General features: G+C 40.5%; 1 protein-coding gene across 1 annotated transcript in view; it reads left to right on the top strand.

The window, feature by feature from the left end:
- CPM (carboxypeptidase M) overlaps positions 1–27,539 on the top strand; it is a 101,565-nt gene extending 74,026 nt beyond the window's left edge. Inside the window, exons 3-7 of the mRNA XM_006886106.1 lie at positions 11,519–11,691; positions 13,735–13,919; positions 15,628–15,798; positions 19,618–19,770; positions 27,319–27,539. Of these exons, the coding sequence (XP_006886168.1) occupies positions 11,519–11,691; positions 13,735–13,919; positions 15,628–15,798; positions 19,618–19,770; positions 27,319–27,539 (903 nt within the window). The remainder of the gene's footprint in view (positions 1–11,518; positions 11,692–13,734; positions 13,920–15,627; positions 15,799–19,617; positions 19,771–27,318) is intronic.
- Positions 27,540–27,846: the final 307 nt, after the last annotated feature.

Below are 27,846 nucleotides of genomic sequence, written 5' to 3'. Positions count from 1 at the left end.
ATGTGTTTGAGATGGTAAGGTTGCAACAACAAGAAGATGTGACTACCTCCCTAGTGTTAATGTCTTCTCAATAGACTTATCTGTTGTTTGACTGAAAGCTGAGTCAAAGAGGTAAGTTTAGTTCCAGCTTTAATAGACGACTAAGGGCCCTAGCCTCAGAGGTTTCACTGGTCTCTCTCAGACCAACAAGCTTAGCCAATTGCATGGTTTTGAGTTGCATGTGTTTTTCCCACTCTCTGGGGTTCTCTACCTTGCTTGCTTTTGGAGTCATCCACAGTGGTAGCCAGGTATCATCTAGTTCTTCTGGTCTCAGAGACATGGAAATTGAGGTTTACATGATCTATTAGTACTTTGAGCTAAGAATTTCTTCAGTCTTTGAGTTTTCTTCCTTCTTTGTTCTGAATACAGAGAGTCCAATAGTCATGTTTTAGACATCTGATTACAAGATTTTCAGACCCCAGCTTGTTACCAAAACAGGAGGTAGGGAATTAGCCTTGTGTACTTTGTTTTGCCAGTTGATTTAGATGTCCCCAGAAACAATGACCTTGAGAATCTAGATTAGCAACTCATTCCCTCAGGAATGATTAAGAAGTTTACCTAACTCTGCCCTGTTGGCTCTACTATATTCACAGATAGACCTACAAATATGTAAATATCCATGTAGAAATATTGTCTGTCAAAACTTTGTCTAGTCATGGTGCAGTCTCTTTCTATTCACCTTGCCTGCTTCTGTGTCTGCTTGTCAATTAATGTTTGCTCTTGTTGACAATGCAGGGTTGAGTATACAGTTTTTGTGTTGTTTGGGTGCCAGTGAGTTGAATATGACTCATAGCAACCTTGTGAACAACAGATCTGAACTCTATTCTGCCCTGTGCCATTCTTGTAATACCTAACACCCTCAAGATCATTGCTGCAGTGACTATGGCAATCCACCTGGTTAAAGATCTTCCTCTCCTTCACCATCCCTCCACCTTTCCAAGTATGATGGCCCTCTTCAAGAAATAGCCTCTCCTAGCAACTTTGGGCTCTCCTAGCCCAAAGTATATGACACACAGCTTCATCATCTTTGCCTCCAAGGAGCACTCTGGCTATATGTTCTCTAAAACCTATTTATTTGTTCATTTGGTAGTCCATGGATATTCAGTTCTCTTCTCTAATACCATAGTTCAAAGACATCCACTCTTGTTCTGTGATCCGTATAGTGTGTATGTATGTAGTAGTAGAGTGTCTATTGTAGTATATTGTAGTGTTTGTTGTCTGGATTTCTTCTGCACCTGTACATGTCTCCCTGCCTCTTGTTCTGTGTACAAGTTCTGCATGAGCACAATTATATATTCTGGAATTTCCATTCTTCTCAATATCGTCTATAATTTGTTATGATAAAAGCATTTACATAGTCAATAAAATACTGGCAAACTTTTTTTTTTATAATTTTTATGGTGATTTTAACGAAGGTTTACAGGAAACTTGGTTTCCATTTATTCACTGTTACATATTTTCCTCCCTACCCCCACCTGAGTCCACATTGCTATAAACCTCTTATTGTGAACTGTTGTCATGCAAATAATGTCTAGTCATATATTCCTTTTAAACAATTATTTCCCTCATCTGTTACAGTGCAGTGTTCATTATTTAAACCCTCTTTTCTTAGTTTCCTCCCAACCCCCCAATGTCAGTCCTGTTTTATAACAGTAGCATTATGCAATATTTGTCCTTTTGTGACTGAGATATTTCACTTAGCATAATGTCCTCCAGGGTCACCCATTTTTTTTCTTTCTTTGAAACTTCCAGGGTCACCCATTTTGTATAATATTTCATGAGTTCCTTGTTTTTCAGTGCTGTATAGTATTCTGTTGTGTGAATATACCACAGCTTCTCTATCCATTTATTTGTTAAAGGGCACTTGGGTTGCTTCCATCTCTTTGCTACGTGAACAACATAGCAATAAGCATGGGTGTGCATACTTTTCAAGTATTTTTTGCTGTTAGCCAAGGTCAAACTAACCTCAGCAATAATATCCTTTGTTCCACAGCCTTTTCTGAATCCAGACTGAATTTTGGGGAAATTCCTACTAATATACTGCTACAACCACTTTTAAATTATCTTAACTAATATCTTACTTGTGTGTCCTATTAATGATATTCTATAATTTCTGTATTCTACTGGATCAATTTCCTTTGGAAAAGTTGACCAAGTAGCTGTATTCCAAATTACTTAGCACAGCTAAATATATATGAACACCGTCAGCACTGCACCTGTTTATCAAAACATTTTAATTGATTTTACATCAATCCTGGTTCTTTGGGGGTTTTTTTTGTAATTGCCTTTAATGCAGCTTGAACTTCAAAATCACTGGTTCTTGCGCGTATGCCACATTCTCAAGATTGTTCAACATCAACCAATTTTTGGGGTGCAATATTTCTACATATTCTTCCCATCTTATTTTGGTGTTTTATGCATCATTCACTACTTTGCCCAGAGAACCCTTCTGTATTGTAACTTGAGGCTTGGACAAGGTAGTCCCATATAATTCCAACTCTCACAAGTTTTGCTGTATTTGATGAAGTGGAACTTTACAAGGCAATCAGACAGATAAATTTAATATATAACACATCATTGTGGAGTCTCACAAATGGCAGATAAATTATTTCCCAGAAGCTGAATTATAGTGTAACATTTAAAAAACAAATTCCATCATTAGGATAGCTCCAAGTATTGCTTCTGTTTCTCTCTCTCTGTCTCTGTGTGTGTGTGTGTGTGTGTGTCTGTCTCTCTCTCTCACACACACACACACACACACACACATTACCTGTGCAACGGATTTCTTTTTTAAAAAAAGTCCACTACTTATAAGCATTTTTTTTAAGGCTGGCATATTACAACTTGACTGAATTGAATTAAAACTGGTCGAGGCTTTATCTTCTGTTTTCTGGGATGCTGCCATTTTAACTACCCCGATGAATTATTAGTGAAAGGCTCCAGAAGTCTTCAAAGTCCATCAAGCCTTTTAGGCTCTTAATTAGAAATTCTTTCATAAAATCTTCATTCTCACAGTAATTTTTAATAGAGCGGAAGTGAGTTAGAAGCTGGTAAATGAAAAGCTGGTTAATAGAAAGTAAGTTTTGACCACATTCTTTTGGATTCTCCAGGGTTTCATATTCAAAGACTCAATTTTATAGGAAAGAAGGTTTATACATAAAACATGAGTGCTTGAGATATTTATATTAAGGCTGGGAAGAATTAATTTGAATATTATTTGGCATAAATATGCTGTTAAAGAGGCAGCAAAATAGAACTCAACAAAAAAGAAGCTTGTTTAGCTTCTTCTGAAAATGTAGTCTGTTTACCTCAGCAATTTTTAAATGATCTGACTCTTAGTTGGTTCTTTATCATACTTCCAAGATTTTTATTTACCCTTTGCAGTCAAGAATTTGGAATTTGTTGTGGAAGTCTGAACCAAACAGAAAATACCATGGTTACATATTTGTGTCCTTCAGAGAACCATGGTTTCATTGTGTGTTAAAAAATAACTGAAAGGTTCTTTCCCTTATAAGATTATTAGAAAAATAATGTTGTTGTTATGTGCCATCAAGTCAGAACTGACTTGTAACTGACCCTCCAGCAAGTTTTCAGAGGCCATAAACAGCACAAGAGGAAATTCTCCATATTTTTCCTGCAGAGCAGCTGCTGGATTTGAACTGCCTGCCTTTGTGTCTGCAGAGAAACTCCTTATACACTTGGTCACCAAAGATCCTTAGAAAAATAATAGTAAATAAAACTTATTCAAGATAGTGTCATTTAGAGTTAACTAGCTTTAATATTTGCCAGACATTCTTCTAGTAGTCATATATATTTCTATAGTTGTTTGTTGTTGTTATGTGCCATTGAGTCAACTACAACTCATACAGACCCTATGCACAATAGCTCTGAACCCTGCTCTATCCTGAGCCAATCTCACTGTCTCTGACACACCCACATTATCCTAGTTACTGGTCAATCCATCTCATCCAGTATCTTCCTCTCCTGCGCTGTTCCTCTGCTGTTCCAAGCGTGATATCTTTCCCCAAAGACCAGTCCCTCCTGGCTTCATGCCCAAAGTATGTGTGAGATGGAGTCTCAAAATCATTGTTTCCAAGGAGCAGCTTGGTTTCACTCTCTCCAGGACATATTTGTTCTCTTGGCAGACCATGGTATGTTCGATACTCTTCTCCAACACCACAACTCAAAGGCATCAATTCTGATTGTTGTCCTTAGTCATTGTCTAGCTCTCTGACACTTAGTAATAGTAAGTAATTGCAAAGATCTTCCCTGGATCTGGTGCACCTTAGTCTCTAGACTGACATCCTTGCTCTTCAGCACTCCGAAGAGTTATTGACAGCAGATTTTCCTAATTTAATTCATCTTTTTATTTCCTAACTGCTGGTGCCAAGAGTATTGATTGTGGAATCTCAATCTCTTACCAGTCTATCATGATGCTGCCAGTTGGCCCAATGGTGAGAATCTTTGTTTTCTTGATGTTGAATTTCAATCCAAATTGCAAACTACTCTCCTTGAGCCTCTGCAGCAAATGCTTCAGGCCTGCCTCAGTTTCAGCAAGTAGGGTTGTGTCATCTGCATAACACAGGTTGTTGATCAGTCATCCTCCAATCCTGATGCCACATTCCACAATAGGAATTAAAACAATAGGAAATAAAAAGGTTATGGATTAACATTATAGTTATTTTTAAAATGTACTTTAACTTTGTATCTTAAGATTTCTTGCAAAAAAAAACAACAAAACAACAAAAAAAAGATTTCTTGCTATGAATTGAGTGTTGGTTGCAGAGTCCAGGAGTTGAACTGTTAACCCAAAGCCCATGCCTCTGACATTTTAAATTCATAGGAGGAAAAAATGGGCAATCTACTCCCTTGTGATCAACAACCTTTGAAAACTTGCTAAAGGATCAGCTCTGAATCACTTCCAACTCAATAATAAGGGATCTTGCTATGAAAAGGGAAGAAATTAACACTATTAAAATCCTTGCCTCCTCTCCTGTCATTTCCTTCCACAATTTTAATTCTAAAACTTAGCATTTTTGTTCTGTTTTATACCTATACTACCATAGCTACTTCATAGAGTTCTACTGCCAACTGAAACTCAGTCTCTTCAGCATCTTTTCTCCATCCATCTTTGTCTTAATTTCTTTTGGTTGGATGAAGTTCATTGCCATCTCATGACTTGAGTTGTTGCACACTTGAGAATGTTTAGATGTTTAAGAGAGATGCAAACTTAGATAGGCTTAAGAACACGACCTGGAATTCCTCCTTTGTATTTGTCTTTGTTTTTCTGTATTTGGTTTTAAACCCAAGTTTGCTTCAGCTTTTCCTGGATTCTTTGTCCAGTTAAACTATTCTACAGTCTCTAGCATTTAGAAATTTAGTAAACTCCCCATTCTTTGTTCCTTCCCCCACCCCCTCTGTTCTTCACCCTCTGTGAGCAAAGCTCCTTAAAACACCATCGTTTCCATGTGTAAAGCCACCTCACTGTAAGTCGTCCCCCCTCCCTGCTCCCACAAGTCTACTACTGGCTCTGGCAGCCAGTAAGCAGCTCGTTGAGGTCACTTCCAAAAGTGCTTGAGGTTCCAAAACATATTATATATTAGAATTGGAAAGTTGGTGTGTACTTTCCTTGCATGACTTATTTGCTTATTAGTTTGTGGGGAATTTCAAAGTAACAATTTTGTCTTTAAAAACAAAAATCAAGGCATTGGAAAAGGGAGCTAGAAATGAGAAAGAGCAAAATGGATGTCAGATTTGAGTATCTTTCCACTTTAAATTTTATGGCCTCATATGAATATATAATTCAGATATCCCAAATGTTTTTAGTCCTCATGTCAATTAGTCTGTGTTTTGTGTTCATGAATATAACAAATTCATAAAATATGGTTCCTAAGGATGGGTTCGAAGCGAGGACTTGTCATTCAGAGGTCACCTGCCCTTGTCTCAGTCACGCACTCCTGGAGATGGAGTTAGGAAGTCTTTTGAAATGCCTTTAAATCTTCCTTAAACATGGGGTGGTTTTTTTTCCATCTGAGCCAAAATTTACAGAGCTAATTTATTTTCCATTCAACCACTCATACACATTGTGTTTTCTGACCTTAATTCTGTCCCTGCATTTGGTAGCATTATGGAAAGGAGTTGAGCTACCAAACAAAGAAAGGCACATGCTAGTCGGCTCCATCAGCTGCTCTCAGTGAGAAAGATGGATAATTCCCTCCTTTGGTATTTACAGCCTCTGAAAATTTACTGGAGAGTCAGCTGTGAGTCAGTTATGGTCCCTAAGAACCACAACAGCATTGTAACAGCATTCCTCTCGCTTTTTTTACCCTGTGGCTCTTGTTTTCAGTCATCCTTCTAACCTATCCCTTCTTGCCTTCTGAGCTTTATCTCTGCACAAATCCTACCATTTTGGTCCTGTATGGATCCAGTAAATCTTCACCTGGTCCAGCTCTCTATTAGTACCTCTGCAGCACTGCCCCTTTTTAATCACTAGTAGTATCTGACGTCCTGCTTAATAGTCCTATATAAGAGGTATACATACCTTACACAGAAGTAGGCTTCTTGAACCTAGGATTACAGAAAAAAGAAAAAAAGTCTAATCAAATCCTTTTCTATGTGGCTAAAACATGAATTACTTTAAAAAAGAATTTAAAAAGTAGTAAATCTCTTTTATAGAGTGAAATATCTGACAGACTTTCAGTTTCTCAGTGTAGAAGATTATTTTAGGTATGTTTTTTGTTGTTAAGTGCCATTGAGTTGTAGAGAACTCATAGCGACCCTATGAATGAAAGACCTGAACACTTGCATAACTTTCACCATTTCTCCCCATTCATAGAGTTTCCGGAGGCAAGCTATTTAGGAAGTAGATGCCATATATGTGACAATATTTTTTTCCCCCCTTTAATAGTAATGCTTGTATTTTCATGTATATCTTCCAAAATAAAATGAGGTAAAATTTCCTTTTCAATGTCAATAAAGTGAGGCAATTTAATGATAATCATAAAATAAACAGCAGTATAGATAATATGCAGATATGAAAATATTTTTTAAAATGATGTGCAAATGAGTCAATTTCTGAAATCTGATATTATGGAAATCAGAAATACACAGCTATAACAAAAATTGTATAGATATATAAAATAGTGGAAATTGTGGAGTATGGAAAACAGAAAGCTATTTAAATTATGTCTATTACAAACTTGCCATTTTCTCTAATGAAATCTACCTGTGCTCGTTCCCAATTTCTTATTATCTGACACATACATACTGACTTTCCCATACTCCACACATTGTTATGCTGTTATGTACCGTCGAGTCAGAACCGATGCAGAGCTGACCCTCTGAATTTTCAGAGGCTGTTAATGGCAGGAGTAAACTGCCTGTCCTTCTCTCTTGGAGCAGCTGGTAACCTCAAACTGCAGGCCTTTAGGATTGCAGCACAGTTTCTTGCCAGTAGAACACCAGAGTTCCTCACATTGTCATGTTGTTGTTGTTATGTGCTGTCCAGTCGCCTGTGACTTATAGCGACCCTATGTACAACAGCCCTAAACCCTAATCTATCCTGTGCCAATCTCACTGTCTCTGAAACACCCACCCCAATTATCCCAGTCACTAAATCAATCCACCTCATAGAGGGCCTTCCCCTCCTGCACTGTCCCTCCACCCTCCCAAGCATGACGTCCTTCTCCAAGGACTGGTCTCTCCTTGCAACATGTCCAAATTATGTCAGATAAAGTGTCAGAATCTTTGCCTCCAAGGAGCAGCCTGGTTTAACCCTCTCCAGGATGACCCTGTTCATTTTCTTAGCAGTCCATGGTATATTCAATACTCTTCTCCAATACCACAGCTCAAAGGCATCCATTTTCCTATCTTCCCTAGTCATTGTCCAGCTCTCTGATGCATAGCAAGTGATTGCAAAGACTGTAGCCTGTATCAGGTTCACCTTAGTCACCAGATTGGCACCATTACTCTTCAGTACTTTGGAGAGGTCCCTAACAGCAGACTTTCCCATCACAATGTTGTTGTTGTTATTGTTATATGTCATCGAGTCGCTTGTGGCCCTTTGAACAACAGCCCTAAACTCTGCTCTGTCCTGTGCCAATCTTATTGTCTCTGATACACCTACCCCCATTACCTCAGTCACTGAATCAATCCATCTCATTGAAGATCTTCCTCTCTTGCACTGTCCATCCACCCTCCCAAGCATAATATCCCTCTCCAAAGACTGGTCTCTCCTTGCAATATGTTCAAAGTATGTCAGATGAAGCTTTAGCATCTTTGTCTCCAGGGAGCAGCCTGGTCTCATCCTCTTTAGGACGAACTTGTTTGTTCTCCTTGTAGTCCATGGTATATTCAATACTCTTCTCCAGCACCATAGCTCAAAGTCATCAATTCTTCTTTCATCCCTAGTCATTGTCCAGCTCTGTGATCCACAGCAAGTAATTGCAAAGACCATAACCTGGATTCAGGACACATCACCCTCCCCTGGAAAACTATTCCACTGTGACTACAGAATGCTGCAAATGGAAGAAAAGAGGCCCTAAGCCACAAGAAGTCAATCCTGGAGCAGAAGTTCAAGGGAAAGAACTTTTCTTCAGAACCATAGGAGATAGGAAGCCTTCCCTAATATTAGTACCTGGTATCTGGACTTACAGACTCCTAAATTCAAGAGATACTGTCCTCAGCATAAGAAATTGGCAGCACCTTAAGACTTTTGAAATCACAGAAGCCCAGAAAGCTTGAAATATAAGCCATCACATCAAGGGCTGGATAGGGGGAGATAGGTGTTAAAGGGAGGTGGAGCAGGGAAATGGGTGGGTCAGGACACAGGTGTCAAAGGTGGGGACAATACTGAATCTATTGGTTATTTCTGTGACTGGGGAAATATCTTTCATCTGCTTTTTTCTGTAAAATGCTTGTCTGTCAGATACTATTCTAAATCTGAGCATTCAAATTAAAACACACTACGAAGAAGGATTGGTCATCCACTTCTGAAATATCAGTCCTTAGAAAACCCTATGTACCACAGAGCCCACTTAGATTAACAGATATGGCAACTGAGGTGGAGCCCTCAAGTATGGAAACACATAATTTATGTGCCTTCTTTTTCACACCACCTGTCTCTCTTCTACTTACTCCAAAAAGTATTCTGGAAAATAAGTCAATGATAAATATTATTATAGACATAACTTACACTCTAATTCTTTTTTAGTTTCTAATTCATTTTTAAAAACTTTTTTCATTGTGTTCTTATTCTTGAGATTATATATAGCAAAATACATGCCAATTTCTAGTTTTTACTTGTATAATTCAGTGACATGGGTTACAGTTTTATGTTGTGCAATCTTTTGCACTCTCGTTTTCTAAGTTGTTCTTTTCTCCCTCATTTACATAAATTCACAGCTCCTGGTTCTTATCTCATCTTTCAAGTGCTCTTTTCAATTTGATCTGATAGAACTTTTTATTTTTTTATTTTTATTTTTTATTATAATAATTTTTATTATTTTTTACTAATTTTAAAGAAAGTTTACAGAGACCTTGGATTTCCATTCATTCATTTTGCACTTTTCTTCCTGCCTCCCCCTCCCCCTCAGTTCGCGCTTCTCTTTGAAAAGTAAAAGAAAAATTCTTTCATTGTTACACAATCCCCCTCCCCAAGTCCACTCCACTGTGCAGCCTTTGTTCTGAAATCCTGTCATGACAACAATACCTAATCATATATCCCTTTTAAACAGTTCTTTTCCTCATCTGTTTCAATGCAGTATGCATTATTTATCCCCTCTTTCTCACTCTCCCCTCAACCCCGATGTCAGTCCTGTTTTACAACAGTGGCACTATGCAGTATTTGTTCTTTTGTGATTGAGATATTTCACTCAGCATCATGTCCTACATTGCTACCCATTTTATATAATGTTTATGAGTTCCTTGTTTTTCAATGCTGTGTAGTATTCCATTCTGTGAATATAACAGAGCTTCTCTATCCATTTGTTTGTTGATGGGCACTTGGTTTGTTTCCAACTCTTTGCTCTTGTGAACAAAGCCAAAATAAACATAGATGTGCATATATCTGCTTGGTTGCTTGATGCTTTCTTTAGGGTATGTTCCCAGTAGTGGAATTGCTGGGTCAAATAGTATTTCTATTTGCAACTTTTTGATCATATCTAATTTTTTTATTTAATTTATTATTAATTTCAATGAAAATTTACAGAGACTTTGGATTTCCATTCATTCATTGTTGCACTTTTCTCCCCTCCCAGCCCTCCTCCCAGTACACTACCCTCTTGGAAAAGTAAAAGAAAAATTCTTTCATTGTTTTATAATCCCTCCCCCAGGTCCACTCCACTATACAGCCTTTGCTCTGGACTCCTGTCATGACAAAAATACCTAATAATTTTCCCTCTTAAACAGTTTTCTCCCTCATCTGTTTCAATGCAGTATACATTATTAAACCCATCCTTCTCAGTCGCCTCCCAACCCCTAGGTCGGTCCTGCTTTACAACAGTGGCACCATGAAGTATTTGTCCTTTTGTAACTGAGATACTTAGCATAATGTCCTCCAGGGTCACCCATTTTGAATAATATTGCATGAGTTCCTGTTTTTTTTTCAGTGCAGCATAGTATTCCATTGTGTGAATATACCACAGCTTCTCTATCCATTCATTTGTTGATGGCACTTAGGTTGTTTCCGACTCCTTGCTATTGTGAACAAAGCTGCAATAAACATGGGTGTGCATATATCTGCTTGGATGTCAGTTATGGTCTCTTTGGGGTATATTCTCAGTAGTGGAATTGCTGGGTCTGATCGTATATAATTCTTAAAAGAGAAAAATTCTCAAGACCTATTTTTTACTGTGTTGTTGTTTGTACCATTGAGTCAGATCTGACCCATAGCTGACTGACCGACCCTGCAGTGAGTTTTCAGAGCAGTTAATCACATAGGAGGAAATTATATTTTCATTTCCTTTTTAATTTGAGTGAAAGTTTACAAATCATATTGCTTTTCATTAATTCATACCTAGTTTGTTTTATAACATTAATTAGGATTTTAGTGTAGTTAACTACAATATCTCATGAAAACTTTATTGTGTATTTCTTTTCTCTTCACCAAGTTATTTGTTTACTAATTTTACTCCCCTCTCCCTCCCTTCTCAAGACACATTTTTTACTAGTCATACTAAATTTTTATTTGGTCTTAAGATTCCAGGGAAGGTTTTGCTTGTTTGTTTAAGGTTTACAGTCTAATTCATTTTTAAGAGAGTAAATTAGTTGCAAACATATCCTTAAACTTCTCCTAGCAAATAAATTTTAGCACACTTTATGATTGGTTGTCATTTGCCAGAGTATTAAGTTTGCTTGAGAACCAGTACTCTTACAAACTTGTTCTGACCTCACATATCTCTCTTGAGAAATCTGTCCTTTGAGAACTATTTCCTATATTACCTCTGACAAAGAACATCTCTTTTTCTCTTTGGACATACAGTCTGTTGGACGGGAAATGCTGCTCCATCTGATTGACTATCTTGTAAGCAATGATGGAAAAGACCCGGAAATCACTAAGTTAATCGATAGTACCCGGATACACATCATGCCTTCGATGAATCCAGATGGATTTGAATCTGTCAAAAAGCCAGACTGCTTTTACAATCAAGGAAGGTAAGGAAGAGCTAGTCTGTCTTTAGTTGAAAGTAAAAACAGGAAACAATCAAAAGTCCCTATCAGATTGTGCCTGTGGGCCCAGTCAAGAGGAACAAGATAACAGTGAGTATCTCAATGGCCCATAGCCTGTGGTTCTTTTGCTAAACTCAGAATTGCCCGTTGCTTTTAGACAATGTCAAATTCTGAGCTTCTTGCTTTAGTCCCATGCATCTTTACTGCTCGGTCCTTCATGACCCTGGCACCCTCCCATCTCCCCCTCAAGCCCCTGCAACATACCCTGTTGCTGCCCCTTAAGTCCTGCATCATTTCCTTGAGCTCCCAGGTTTTTCTTCACCTTGGGAATTTTTCATTTACTGATCCCCACACTTCATCCTCTCTCATTATTGAAATAGAGTGTCCTCTAAGATTCCTAGGGAGCTCTGGTGGCGTAGTCCAGAGAGAGTTGCACTGCTAACCCAAACATGGCATCTCTCTGGCAGTTCAAATCCCACAGGCAACACTTAGGGAGAAATATGGGCAACGTCCTCTGGTGCGAAAACCCACTGGGGGAGTAAATCAGTTCTGATTCTACAGCAGTGATTTTTTTGAGTTAAGATTCCTTCTCTGGCTTATCATATTAGATTCCCTATTATAAGCTCACACTAACTAAATTTTTCATGTCAGTTTTTTGTTTGTTTGTTTACTGTGTATCTCTCCAGTAACTATAAGCTCCCTAAGAACAGGATTCCCATCCATATGTTTTTGTTGTTAAATCCTTGATACCTAGTTTAGTTAATTAGTTCTTTATTAAACCACTGTTCCAAGAACTAATGAACTACCAAGTGGCTCTTGTATTTCTGATGTAAACAGTTTATATTTTTCTTTTTCACTTTTTACTTATTTTTTTGAGTGAAGATTTACAAATCTATTGGTTTTTCATAATCATAAATATTTTGTTTTATGACATTGCCATCGATTAATGTAACCAAATAATTATGTTGTTATTGTGTGCCATCACGTCAACCATGACCCATAGAGTCCCTATGAGTAATGGCTCTAACACACCTGACCCTGTTGCCACAGTCATAGTGTCAATTATAATGTCTAATTAACCCCTTTAGGGAACTCTAGAGAGGTAGTCAGTTGGAAGCTGTACTGTTAGCCCAAAGGTGGCACCACTCTGGCTCAAGGAAGACAGATGGGCAGTCTCCTTCCATGGGATTTACTGCCTCTAAAAACCTGCTAGAGGGTCAGCTATGTTTAGGTACCAGTTCGACCACAAAGAAAATGAGAATCAACCCTTTACAAACAGAGTTTGTTCTTGGGTCAAGGTGTCTTCAGAGGTTTGAAATTTATGTATTTAAAAAAAAATCATTGAAAATGTTTCCATTTTTTCCACAGTTGCGCAACATTTGTATATTTAATGCAAATTAACATTTTGTTTGCGTTACCAAAAATAAGTAAAACTTTACTTCTCGGTGCCCTTTCACTTTAAGTTTTTCTAGCCTGTGTCAGTGTGGTTACTCCACTTTCAGGAGCACAATTTGTATCAAGCACCATACATTCCTGCCGTTTTAGCCATCAGTTGCTGTGTAACAAATTGCTCCAAAATTAATGCCTTAAAACTACTTTTTCAAAGCAAAGAATTAAGGCTGGGAGCTGCAGAATGCCTGTTCTTCAGTGTCTGGGGCCTCAACTGGGGTCTGGGGGCTGGTTGGGAGAGCTGGCCCAAGGCCTTCAGTTTTACATCTCAATTCTGGCAGTTGGCTGGTCCCTTCCATGTGGACTTTAGGGTCCCCAAAGTGCATATTCTAAGAAAAGTCCTCAAACTTTTATCACTTTTAACACCCCATACATATTCTAAGAAAAGTCCTCAAACTTTTATCACTTTAAACACCCCATTCATTGATCAGAACAAGCCAAAATAAACCCAGTCAGTGTGGGAGAGAGACATAAGTGCCAGGAGGTTCCCAGAGGAACTGCCCACTCATCACACAGGTATTCCCATTTGGGAAAAAAAAACTTTCAACAAACCCTAAAATAGAGTTCTTTCTTTTAAAGGGAAAACGATAACCACTATGACCTGAATAGGAATTTCCCCGATGCTTTTGAATTCAATAATGTATCGAGGCAACCAGAAACTGAGGCCATCATGAAGTGGCTGAAAACGGAGACATTTGTGCTTTCTGCAAACCTCCATGGTGGTGCCCTTGTGGCCAGTTACCCATTTGATAATGGTGTTCCAGGTAAGCAGGGTGTGTGACCCCCAACTCTTGACTCTCAGGTCCTGGTTATAGCTGCATACTATCTGCCTCTGGAAGGTGATAAGTTTTCCGTCACCACTACTCCCACCCCAGCCCAGCTCCTCTGGCAGAGATAGCAAGAGTCTCCCCGGCCCTCACCCACAGCTTCCTTGGGATTTATGGACAATGGATGGGATTTGTAGACAGCACTCATGGTAGCAGCAGTCAAGCAATCCAAAGCCGTGTTGCACTGGGGGAAGTCTGCTGCCTAGGATCTCTCCACAGTGCTAAAGAACAAGGACGTCAGCGTAAAGACAGGTGCCCCTAACTCAAACCATTGTGTTTCCAATTCTTCCAGTGCATCTGAGGTTTGGCCAATGGATAAGGATGGCAAAAGAGAAAGAACCAATGACTTGATTCTTTGAATTGTAGTGTTGAGGAAGAATATCAAATATCCCTGGAACTACCAAAAGAACAAATAAATCTGTCCTGAAGGAAGTGCAATCAGAGTGCTCCTCAAAGACAAAGATCGTGAACTTGGCCTCTCTACTTGGAGCATGTTCTCATGGTCCCTTTAGAAAAAGGCATCATGCTGGGAGAGGTAGAGAATCAATATGAGGCAGACTCTACATGAGGCGATTGACACAGTGACTGCAGCCGTAGGCTGGACCATGGGGGAGGTCAGGATGGTGGCAGGACGGGGGAAGTTCCAATCGGGTATTCATAGGCTCACTATGAGTAGTAGTCGACTGGAGCGCACCTAGCAACAAGTAGGGAGTGTGACTGAGTGATCTAACAATCACCAACAGTATTACCTGACAATCATCAGTGAGATGCCAACATCGTTGAAATGCTAACAGTAGGGTCCCTAGATGTAATATGACTGAAAGAATAAAACTAGAGCAGTTTTTCTTTGCTAATCAAGTGAAGAAAAAAAAAACACATGCTGACTACTCTTCTAAAAACTGTGGGTGTGGAAACCTTGAATGCAGATAACTAAATGTGAGACATCTGTCTGCAAAGGTTACATACTGCATGACTAACTATATGATGTTCTGGAAAAGGTCAAATTATGCAGAGAGTTAAAAAGACCACAGGAGAAAGACAGGAGGGATAAATTGGTGGAGCATAGGGGTTGTTCAAGGCAGGGGATCTGTCCTGTATTTTACTAAAGTGGCTGGTGGATTCAAACTGCGTGCCTTCTGGCTGGTAGCACAGCTCCTTACCCGCTAGGACATCAGAGCTCCCTGAGGGAGAAAGACGGACAGTCTCCTCCTGTCTGATTTACTGCATCTGAAAACCCACTGGAGGGTCAGCTGTTGATTGGTTCTGATTCTGAGGCATATAGCAACATGTATCTGTGTCTGTTTGGTGAATTATATACCACAGACATGAAAACTTACAACTTCATTTAACCCCTACAGAACCAAAGTTTATTGACCTCCAGAAATTACCAAGTGTGACGAAGAAAAATATTTCATTGTTAACCTAATTGAGGAGGCTTCGAATATTAACGCAGCTATTGTCCTGTATGCACTCAATAAATCTAAACAGAAGAGCTGAGAGGTCAGTCAGGGAAGTGGCAAAGGATTTTTTCTGTAGGAAAATTAGAGCATTTTTCTGCAGTTTCTTTGTGTATTTGCTAGTATGAAGGTATTTTTTTTTCTCTCCAAAGCTGATTAAAAAGTCTTCTTATCTGTTTCAAATCCAGCAACTGGGGCATTACACTCCTGGAGCTTAACCCCTGATGATGATGTTTTTCAATATCTTGCAAATGTCTATGCTTCACGGAATCCCAACATGAAGAAAGGAGATCAGTGTAAAAATAGTATGCAATTTCCCAATGGAGTGACAAATGGCTACTCCTGGTACCCACTCATAGGTGAGTTTCTCTCTGTTTCTATTACGCTCCTTACTGCTTCAGTCAATGCAGCTAGATAGTTTCTGTTGAGCCCAGCAGTCGTCCGAAGATTTTTGAGCACAGTGCAGTCCCTTCAAGCATGTCTCCATCAGCTAATGTCACAAGACAGAGGAGGAGACTGATGGTCTGAGAGATGCTCAGACATGTTCCTCACTGCCATGCCCCCCCCCCTCATTTATTCAGTCACTTGTCCCTCACCAGCCAGGAACTGTGCCAGAGAAGATAAACAGGACACAGTCAGTACATAGGAAATATAGATAGGAGTACATAGAAGATAAACAGGACACAGGCAGTACATAGGAGAGATAGATATGCTAACAGATCATCATGATTGCAGTACATCCAATCATTTTTCTACTCATAGCAAGTGCTCTGACGTGACTGAATAAGACTGCCCCCTAGAGTTTTCTAGGCTCCAGTCTTTATAGGAAGAGACTGGCAGCTCTTTCCTCTTTCACAGTTGATGGGTGAGTGTGGACTGCCCACGTATTGGGTAGCAGCCAAGTACTTAACCATTGGGTTACCAGAGCTCCTGATTGTGTGATTCCAATAAAAATAGACAGTTATAAAAGGTACAGTATTCCGATGTATGGTGGGAGATGTAACCCAAACCACAGGGAGCAGTGGCATCCCAAGGAGGGTTATCGGAGATGTGAGCTATACTGGGTGACATTGTCAACAGGACACCAGAATGAATATCTGTAATATTTTTATGTAACACTGCAGCAAAAAATGTATTTTTTTTAAAGTAAAAACATCCCTATAATTAACTATAACAGCAAACACATACATCAATATACCTACAAGGCCACAGCTTCAAATTTTATTTTTTTAACTGCTTCCTCCAAGTAAGCCCTGAAAGTGTCATGTATAATGTGTTGAGCTTTCTGATCAGAAGATTGATGGTTCAAGTCCTCCAAGCACTCTGAGAAAGGAAGGAGGGTAGCTCTTCTTATGTGGAGATTGGCAGCCTCAGAAACCCAGCAGAGATTACCAGGAGTCAGAATTGGGTCAACAACATTGAACAGTGTTTGTAAAACGTATAGGATGAGGGCAGTGGTAACTCTGTGGCAGGATTTTTACCTCCCACCTGGAAAAGCCAGATTCTGTTTCCTGTCAGTGCACCTCATACACAGCACCAACTGTCTATTGGTAAAGGCTTTCATATCGTCATGATGATGCTGGAAGCTATGCCATCAGTATTTCAAATATCAGGTTGTCCATAATGGACAGGTTTCAGTGGTACTTTCAGAGTAAGATGAACTGGGGTGAGGGGAGAAGCCTGGTGGTTTACTTTAGAAACCCAGTGAAAACTCTATGAGTCACCTCAACTTGTATGACCCTACATTCCAGTCCACAGCCAATCAAAGAGATGATGCAAGAATGAGGAGTTTGCATCCACTGGGGCACGTGGATGCCATGATCCTGGAGCCAGCTTGATGGTAGCTAACAATAACTGAGACAGCAGATCCCAGACTTCTCTCTGTTGTACATGACCCAGCTCTGCCACTCCGCCCTTGGCCTTCTTTCTGCACAATCCCTGCTTCTCACTGCTGATGCTGGGGAGAGGGCCACCCCTTGTCCAGTGGCCGCGCTGTCCTTCATGATCACTGTTTCCATCTATAACAGTCAAGACAAGTCCACATGTGTAGGAAATTAGCTAGGCACCTACAGCTGCTGTGGGGAATTGTTCCCACATGTGTCTGTCATGTAGCCTGCACAGAGAAAAGGCAGGCGCGCCAGCCACCATCCAAACTTAGAACTGAGCCTCCACTCAGCCTGGACGGTGTGTGGGCAGGGCAGCCCCAGACGGCCTTCTCCGTACTGCACATCCCTCACAGCCAGCATCCTCGGTCCTGCCTGCTCTACATAATGCATTTAAGCAATACTTTGACTCTTTTCTTAGCATGAATTTTTTTTTCCTATCTCAGGACTTCTTCAAATACTCTGATGAAGTTAAGAACATATTCTTTTCTTGGCATGAAATCAAGTGTGACAATTTAAAAACCAGCAGGAACATCTTCCTTTATAGTTACTGTATTTGATCAAGTTTAAGATGCTTTTGATGGTTCTAAAGGGAGATCTGGAAGCCTGGTGGGTAAGCAGCTGTGCTGCCAACCGCAAGGCAGGTGGTTTGAATCTACCAGCGGCTCCACAGGATGGGCAATCTCATCCTGTGCAATTTACAGCCTGTGAAAACCCGCAGGAGGATCAGCTATGAGTCAGTTCTGACTAGACAGCACATAACAATAACAATAGACAATGAAGGGGTTTTTTTTTAAATGTTATTTTATTCCATTAAACTATAGCAATTATTTATTTACCCATCAATTATAAGCCACATTACAGTTCAGAAAAGTTAAAAACTAAAAAGATGTATATACTGGAAATATAAAGTGTGGTTATTACTCTTTGAAAATAAGGACGATAGAGATAAGAACGGGAAATGAGCATGAGCGCAGGTAGCCCCCAAGGCCTCAGAGGTCTGTACCTCTTACCTCCTGGGAGTCACTAAGCCATGAGCTTCTTTATCCCCAGAAGCAGTTTGATGTATGAGGATAGGTAAAGCCGTGTTCCCTGGCTGTTGCAAAAGTGGCTCTGCTGCTAACCTAAAGGCTCTCAGTTCATGTCCACCCACAGACACTTCAAAAGAAAAATCTGATGATTTAGCTACTATGGAAAAGTCAGCCATTGAAATGCTGCAGAGTGAAATTCTACCCTGAGGCACACAAGGCCACCAGGAGTCATAGTCCAAGCCTTGGCCACTAGTGGAGGGGTTGTTTTGTTGTGCTTTGTCTTGTTTTGTTTTAATGGGTAGAGCATCAGATGGCTTGTGCTCCAGTCTGCCATTTTTAGCTGAAGTCCTTGGGCATGTTCTGTAAAGCAGGGATAATAATTGCTATAAAGGATTAAAAGAGTGGATTCAAAGCCCTTCAAATCGTCCCTGGCAGAGTGAAACTCAATACTCATTGCTTTCAAGTCAGAACCAACTCATAGCTGACCCTTCAGTGGATTTTCAGAGGCTATAAATCACATGGAAGGAGCTGCTCACCTTTCTCCCTTGGATTCTCTGATAGATTCAAACCACCCACCTTTGGGTTGGCAGTGCAACTCCCTACCCATTAGACTGTGAGCACTCAGTAAATCGTGAGCACTCTCTTCCCCTCTGAGTGTAAACATGCTTAGAGGTTATTGCTGCTGCTGTGTATCGTCAAGTCAGGATCAACTCATAGCTGACCCTCCAGAGGGTTTTGAGCGGGTTTTAACACAGGAGTTGATTGCCCTTCTTGCTCCTGCAGAGCAACTGGCAGATTCGAACCACGCATGTACCTTGGGATTGACAATGCAATTCCTTACCACTAGGCCACCAGAACTTAGAAGTAGATTGTACAAATATTTTAAAGAAACTTTATTCTAGTCCCTATTAGTTTAAAATGTGTTTTAAGGAAGAAATAATCTGAAGAGGTTTTTTCCCCCTAATATAAAATGGCACATAACAGCAACAGTATAACAGTATAAAATAATGGGCCTTTTGCACTCTTAATGTTGGTGTTCTATTAGGCTTTGATCAGCTGTGGTCCAGTTACCCATGTGGAAATAGTTAAGATTGCCTGGTCCTGCTGGGATAGTAAAATGTCAGGTCCTGAGTTTATATGCTAATATTTCAGATTCATCTCCTTGATGATAAATGTGTTCAACTCGTTTATCCCTAAGGCAAATGACACTTGGCCCCACTCCAGTTGTAGACCTTAACAGTAATTAAATGTATTTGTGTTTTAGGTGGAATGCAAGATTACAACTATGTCTGGGCCCAGTGCTTTGAAATTACATTGGAGCTGTCATGCTGCAAATACCCTCGTGAGGAGAAGCTTCCATTCTTCTGGAACGATAACAAAGCCTCATTAATTGAATATATAAAACAAGTGCACCTAGGTTTGTACCCTGTTCTTGTTAATTGCTTGTTGATACAAAGCATTTCTTGTTTAGTGTCGTCCAGTCAGCTCCGACTCTTGGCGATCCTAACATACAACAGGAGACCCTCCCCAACCCTGCCCATCCTCCATCTCTGCTGCGCTGAAGCCCATTCTTGCAACCACTGTGTCAGGCCGTCTCATTGAAGCTGGTGGTATGTTCATGAACTTGGAACCGACTCAGAGCTGATCCTCCAACAAGTTTTCAGAGGCAACTGAGCAACAGCTGGTGGCTTTGAACCACATTCTTTCTGGTTGACAGCACAACTTCTTACCACTAGCCACCAGAGCTCCCTTTAGGGGGATCTTGTTCTTCCACAAGTTTATCTGTAGTGTGTAAGCAGCACGGGACCCATTGGTTCATGTAAGATAAAGTATAGAACTTGTTACTTTGACACAGGAGAGTAAATACTCAGAATAACCCCCAATTTCATGTGTTGAATGAATGGCCTGAAAATGTAGAGAGGAAAAAAAAATGAGGAAAGCAGACTATTGCTTTGTTGTCTCCCATTTAAAGGCCAAGTTTACAAGCCGCTTGTCACACAGCCCCAGAGAACATTTGGACCTTCCTCTTGCTTTTGCAGTTTTCCAGAAATAGGAAGGGGACTCAGCAGCATTTGCTTCAGCCGTCCAGCTCTCTCTCTATGGCTTGGCACTGAGAAGCCCCCCAGCTCACTTTATGAAGACTGTCCTCAGTGGCAGATGAGGCAACCAATGACAGACTGTCCACGATGACAGAGGAGGTTAAACTAAAAGTAGCAGCGGTGGGGGGTGCTTCTCAAACGTGCAGCGGACTCCCTCCTCCCCAGGGTTCATTAATATCAAGACCTTGAATGTACATTCAGGTTTGACCTCCTGCTGAGAATTTGCCTTTCCATCTCGGATATGCTGAATCATAATCTACGTTTTTAAAAGAATGAGGATCACCTGAGAGTCTGTAAGAATCACCTGAGAACTTTTTGTATGTAGGTTCTGATTCCCTGTATGTAGGTAGAATGAACTGGTTCGAAGTCCTACTTAAAGCATGACTTGCCAGCGCCCAATCTCAGAGTTCCTGATTTAGTGATCTTGAATTTCTAACAAGCTCCCAGATGCTGTGTTGCTCCTGCTGCTGGTCCAGGGACCACACGTTGAGGCCCGTTACACTAGAGAAGGTGCTCTGTTCTTTCCTGAAATTCCTCTTCCGTAAGCGCCACCATGGGAGTCACAGTGAACATAAAATACGCTCCATGTTACTGCACTGCTGCTTCAGTCTAGCTGAGGTTATTTGTAAAGTGCCCAATTAAGGTGGACTCCAAAGTAGCATGCCAGGAAGCATGTCAGTAGTATGAACAGTATATATTCTCAATATATATATTCTCATATTTCATCTCATTGCCATCAAATTGGAACCAACTCACAGCTGACCCTCTAGGAGGTTTTCAGAGGCTGTGCATTGCACAGGAAAAGACTCCATTTTTCTCCTGAGGAGCAGCTGGTGGATTCGAACTCCCAGAGCTCTGCCTTTGTATTAATAAACCAACTAGAAATGCCCACCAGAGCGCAGACACGATAATTGGCAGTGAAGGAGCTTTGTAAACTGTTGTATTCCCACTGCGGTGTTGTTATTATTACTGTTGTTATTATTAATTTGGAAGACTGACAGCTCCATTTATATTGAGCTTTATAGAGAACATGTCTCTGAACATTTTATGTAATGAAAGGTTTTAACTTGGGAAGGGGGACAGAACTTTTCAACATTTGATGGCAACAATTCACTTAAAAATATAGATCAATGCTGACCCCTTGTGGTGTAAGAGAGAGGCATTTTTCCAGTTTAACAATGAAACCTGTTTCAAAGAAATGACACACTATTACTTGATACCAAAGTCCTGATCATGCTGGCATCCAAACAGGTGTCAAGGTCTATTTAATTTTGCAAATGGTGGCAATAAACATCTCTTTCTTGATATTGCTCTGGTTAAAGGTAACCATTAAAATTTGCCAGTCTCTTCTGCCTTCAGTGGCTCCCTTTCACCCACTGCTCTAGTGTGTCTGACAATTTCTCCCAGCTGGTCCAATTTTGTAATGGAGGGAAAGGCCCCCTGCCCTAATGGGAGGACATAGCCAAGGAGACAGGGGCTTGATTAGGGCCCAAGCTGCTTTGTTATTTGGCTTGATGTGAAACCATAAGCAAGCCACTCAGCTGAAGCTGAGCTTTAAGTCAACTGAAAGTCTGGAGTAAGAATATATCTGCCCTGCTTCACACTAACCTGATGTGAGGCTCCAGCAGGGGTTACTGTTTCCATTAAAACTCTCTGCAGACCTCAATCTAAGCCCACTCCCTTTGGTTGTTTACTTATGCTTAGAGGATTTGCCTTGAATAACTCTGGGTTTAGTTGGAATGCAGTGTCTTTGGACATTAACGCCCAGAGAGCAAAGGGGAACAAGTCTGATTCTTAAGGAGCCTAGAATGTTTTGCTTGCCCCCACCCCCTCCACTGAAAAGCAAAGATAAGCACCACCGTTTGTTACCGGCTTCGTCTCTGCTTCTCCTGGAGGCAGGTCTGAACTCATGAGGCTTGGAGGTGATCTATGGTATATGCTGAGTTCAATAAGCCTGGGGAACACAATACCGTCAGATCAAAAGTGGGTGGCCTCTGTAGTCACTGTCCTAGCACTGACTCTAAATTTGGCCACTGGACACACAATTCCAGTTCTTGCCTCAAAATTAACACTCTCTCGGTTACAAAGTCAGTGTATTTCCAAGAGAGGGAAAGCTTTGCCTTTCTCTTAACCGTCTCCAGATGTGGTCACAGAATCCAAGCTTCATAGCATACGCTTTCTCCTTTAATAGCGGAGTTTTTTTCCAGAGTCTTACTTTTTTGCTCCCCTGAGGTAACAGCACTGGCTGTCTCTATTTGGATTCACCTGTCCCTTTACAGTGTTTCAAGTACAGCATGGGGAAATAAACTCTCTCGTCTGGTAAAACAATTACTTCTCGGTAAATGAAAGGTTTGGTGATGCCTTGACAGAATATTGTAAAAACACATGGGATCTGAAGAAAGCTTTTATTTGGCTGGTGGTATGGGGTCTGTCTTAAATAGGAATGCCATATTTAATCCGGGGTCTGTGTTTGCTCAGTTGCAGCGTGACAGACGTTCCAGTCCTCCATGTTCTACCAAAACCTTTGTTAGGCTTGAGTGAGAGTTGTACGGGAATGAGTCAGTGGGTTTTGAGAGGATGGTCCTGAAATAGCAAAATTCAGATACCCCCGCAAGTCAAAATGATCTTTCTTTTCTCTTATTTAAAGTTAAATGGTGTATGGGTAGAGACTCTGGTGGCATGGTCTGTAGGGTTTTCGACAGCTAATCCAAAGGCCATGTGTCTCCAGTTGTTGGAAACTACCAGCAGTTCCTCAGGGTTAAAAACTTGATGGTCACCTCCCATTATGATTTATAGCCTCAGTAACCCAGCTGAGGGTCATTATGAGCTTCGGTGGCCTGGTGGTAAAGAGCTGCTCTGCCATCCCAAAAGCACGAGGTTCAAATCCACCAGTTGCTCCATTGGGGAAGGATGGGTCATCTTCTCATGTGCATTAAGCTGCCTCTGCAAACCCACTGGAAGGTCACCTTTGGAACAGTTCTGACTCAGTGGTCCATAACAACATGAGTCAGAACCAACTCCATGGCAATGAGATTGAGACTATAGGTTAATTGAATCTTTGTTCACTTATAACACTTACTGAGAAAACAGCAAGAGCAACAACACAATAGCCTAGTCTGTTCTAGTGGAGCCCTGGTGGCCTAGTGGTAAGAAGCTTCTCTGTGCAATCCCAAAGACAGTCGCAGTTCAAACCCACTAGCTGCTCTGTGGGAGGATGAATCATGTCCTCCTGAATGATTTACTGCTTCTGAAAACCCAGTGGGGGTCAGCTATAGGTCATTTCCAGCTCAACAACACACAGCACCAACAGTGGTGCAATGTAAGCACTCAGCTGCTTAATAGAAAGGCTGACTGTTCAAACCCACCAATCTTTCCAAGGAAGAACAATACAGCAATTTACTAACAGTCTTGGAAAGCCTATGAAACGATCCTACTCTGTCCCACAGAGTGGCTGGGTTAGAACTGGTCTCCACAACACTGGGTTTTCTTTTTGCTCTTTACTAGCATCTGTAATCCATTACCTTTGATGTTAAGGAAAGGTGTAAAGTCACTTTCAAAGTCAACTTTGTTTTCTTCTTTATGAATTTGGCTTCTACTTTGTTTAAGTTGGTATTGGAGAAGTCAGTGGAAAATACAGAAGCCAACAAACACACCACCACAAGCAAGTATATTCCAGATCCGTGCATGCTCTAAGTGGGGGAAGAGTGTGTGCGACCTCGGAGCCCTGGAGAAGGAAGATCAGCACAGCGTCTTCCTTCACACATTCTGGCCCTAGGGAAGCAAGTTTGAATTAAGATTCCAGAAACTTGTCTAATGTTTCTGTCTTAGTTCCAGCGTTACTTTGCCACAGTTTTTCTATTTCTTTGCACCACTTTTTTTTAACCAAATGAGTAGAAGGAAAATACTATTTCTTTGGCCGGTTCTGGGTTATTTGCATTTAATCTTCACAACCATTCTGGGAAGAGAGAGGAAATTGTGTATTATATCCATTTATAGGTGAAAAGATCGAGGCTTGAAAATGTTTGACATAAAAACTGTGATTCTACTTGAAAACTATCTGTTCTTTCTGTCATACAAGTGTTGATGATTGATAGGTGATTGATAGGTACTTTGTTATCTATTGCTTGGAAATGTTATATCCCAGAACAATCAAGTGTTCTGGATTCCCATTCTTCTCAAGAAGAATTTTAGCCACAATTTGTTGTGATCCACACAGTCAACTGCCTTTGCATCATCAATGAAACACAGAATTCCTCTGGTACTCTCTGCTTTCAGCCAAGATCTATCTGACATTGATAGTGATGTCCCTAGTGCCACAGCCTCTTCTAAATCCAGCTTGTCTTTCTGGTAATTCTGTAGGTATACTGTTCCAATCACTTTTGGATAATCTTCAGCAGTATTTTGCTTGCATGTGGTATTAACAATTGTTGTTGCTGTTGTTGTTGTTGATTGCCTTCAAGTCGAATATGACTCATAGTGATGCTATGAACAAAAGGCCTGAAGCCTTTCTATAACTAGCGTCATTTATCAAAGTTCATAGAATTTCTAGAGGCATGTTGTTTAGGAAGTGGATATTAGTGATACCATTTAATAATTTCCCCACCTGGAAAGGGAATAAATATGGTTCTCTTCCAGTCAGTTGGCCAAATGGTTGTCCTCCAGACTTGGCATAGCTGAGTGAGTGCTTGCAGGGCAGCATCTGTTTGTTGAAATCTGACAAATGGTATATCCATTTATAGGTGAAAAGATCGAGGCTTGAAAAAATTTATAGGTGAAAAATTGAGGCCTGTTTCTCGCAAATTTCTTCAGAGCAGTTTGAAGTCCCTCCTTTATCACCATTGCCTCTTGAATATAAGTTGTTTCATGAAATTATTCTGTGTCAGCCAGTTCTTTTTGGTACAGTGACTCTACACTGCTTCCATCTTCTTTTGATGCTTCCTGGATCATTCAATATTTTGCCCATAGCATCCTTAAGTAACTGGTCATCACAATTACTTGCTAAGGATCAGAGAGCCAGATAGTGACCAAGGATGACAGAAAAAGAATTGATGCCTTCGAGTTGTGGTGCTGGAAAAGAATACTGAACATACCATGGACTGCCAAGAGAACTAAGAAGTCTGTCTTGGAGAGGTTGAAACCAAACTGCTCTTTGGAGGCAAGGATTTTGAAGCTCTGTGTCACATACTTTGGGCAAGTAAAAGAATTCATAGAATCACTGTTCACAAAGAATTGACTTTCAGCCATTTCATGAGGCACAGCATACACTGAAGAAAGAAGTCTAAGATGCACTAAAGGCATTGGTGAGAAGCTTTCTAAAACTATCACTCTGAAACAATCTTTAAATCTTAAACTAGTAGTATACCCTAAAGTACAGGGGTTTTGAAGGCTTTTTATTTCAGAAGTGGATGGTCAGTCCTTCTTCCTAGTCTGTCCTACTTTGGATGCTCAGCTTTAGAATGACATCTGACAGACAGCATTGTACCCAAATGAGCAGAAAAAAGACCCTTCCTGGCTACACAGCTAACAGCTTCAGTTGGTCACACCTCTCTCTGTGGAGCACACACAGTGGACCCATTCCCCCTTCTCTGCCCCACCAGCAGCCCCCTCCAATCCCTGGCCTCCTACCCTCAGCACCTCTCACCCCTCTCCCCCCAACTAACATAACCAGGAGATGATAGCTCAGGCCACTGGCCACTTCAGGCCATTTCTTATCTCTCTACTCCTTAGTGATGTTGGAATGGGCGGGGGTTGCGAGTCCTGTGCAGACTGAAGAAGGGGACCTGCCAATCTCATCTTGACTCCACAGCATGTAACAACAACAACAACAAATCATAAAGTAATCTTAAAACAGAAAAGTGAATTAGCTTGACTAGTAAAAAAATGTCTACCTTGAACTCTAAGGCTCAAGAACGATCTGTATGGGATCAAAGTGACAACAGCAACTTGAAAGATAAGAACTTTGGGAGATAGTGAATTTATGTTTATGGGGGAGGAGTAACAACTCAAATGAGGAGGAGGAGAATGGTTGCACAATTTAAAGAACAGTACTAAATGTGACATGTACAAACTTGAGTTGGCATATATTTTGCTGTATATTTTCTCATGATAAAAGATAAAGAGATTGAGATTGTTAACAGCTTCCACTTGCTTGGCTTCACAATAAACACTCTTGGTACAAGCAGCCAGGAAATCAAAAGACAAATTGCGTTGAGAAAATCTGCTGTCAGTGACTTCTCCAGAGTACTGAAGAGCAATGACATCAGTCTGGAGAGTAAGGTGCACCTGATTCAGGCCATGGTCTTCACAATTACATTCTATGCATCAGAATGCTGGACAATGATGAGGGATGATAGAAGGAGAATTGATGCCTTTGAGCTCTGGTGCTGGAGAAAAGTATTGACTATACATACCATGGCCTGCCAAGAGAATTAACAAGTTCATCCAAGAAAGGGTGAGAACAGGCTGCTCTTTGAAGGCAAGGATTCTGGAGCTCCATCTGACATACTTTGGACATGTTGCAAGAGGGACCAGTCTTTTGAAAGGGATGTCATGCTTGGGAGTGTGGAGGGACAGCGCAAGAGAGGAAGACTCTTGATGAGATGGATTGACTCAGTGACTTAAGTCATGGAGGTAGGTGTGTCAGAGACAATAAAGCTGTTGTACATAGGATCACTATGAGTCACAAGCACCTTGATGGCACATAACAATAGCAACAACATTTTAAAAATGAAATGAGAATTACTGTATAAAAGTATGTTTCCTCTCCCCTAATACTTCATTAGCCAGAAACAACTAACAAAATTTAAAACACAAAAATGTGTTATCTGCCTTAGAATTTGATGTTTACATTTCTTTTTGTCTTGCAGGTGTAAAGGGCCAAGTTTTTGATCAAAACAGAAATCCACTCCCCAACGTGATTGTGGAAGTCCAAGACAGAACTCATATCTGCCCCTATATAACCAACAAATTAGGAGAGTATTATCTCCTTCTTTTGCCTGGGTCTTACGTGATAAATGTAAGTATACAATCTTTATTGTATTCAAATACTATAGAATTCACAATACTTACCTACACGGAAAAAATCTAAAATAAGCCTGCAAAGTCCAGGAGAAGATAGAAAGTCAAGGCAGCAACAACAAATCCAATAGTAATCTTAACACAGAAGAGTAGTTTAGCTTGACTAGTAAAAAAGGTCTTTTTCCAGAACAAAAAGACAAAGGAAAATGAGAGGGATAAGAACAAGCCAGCTAAATTCATGCTTCCCCCGGCTCCTACCACTGGCAATTAGATTTTTTTTTTTTTGGTAGAGTAATTCAAGATCCGAAGTGATTTTATTTCCGTCACTATTTAAGCCAATCATGAAATTTCACAGTGATTTCTGGGCTAGGGCAGAA

The sequence above is a fragment of the Elephantulus edwardii genome, unplaced genomic scaffold, assembly GCF_000299155.1.
Source record: "Elephantulus edwardii isolate Elephantulus edwardi_28Jun2011 unplaced genomic scaffold, EleEdw1.0 scaffold00047, whole genome shotgun sequence".
Taxonomy (NCBI): domain Eukaryota; kingdom Metazoa; phylum Chordata; class Mammalia; order Macroscelidea; family Macroscelididae; genus Elephantulus; species Elephantulus edwardii.
Note: the sequence above shows the minus strand (reverse complement) of the source record. Positions and strands in the feature narration are given on the sequence as shown.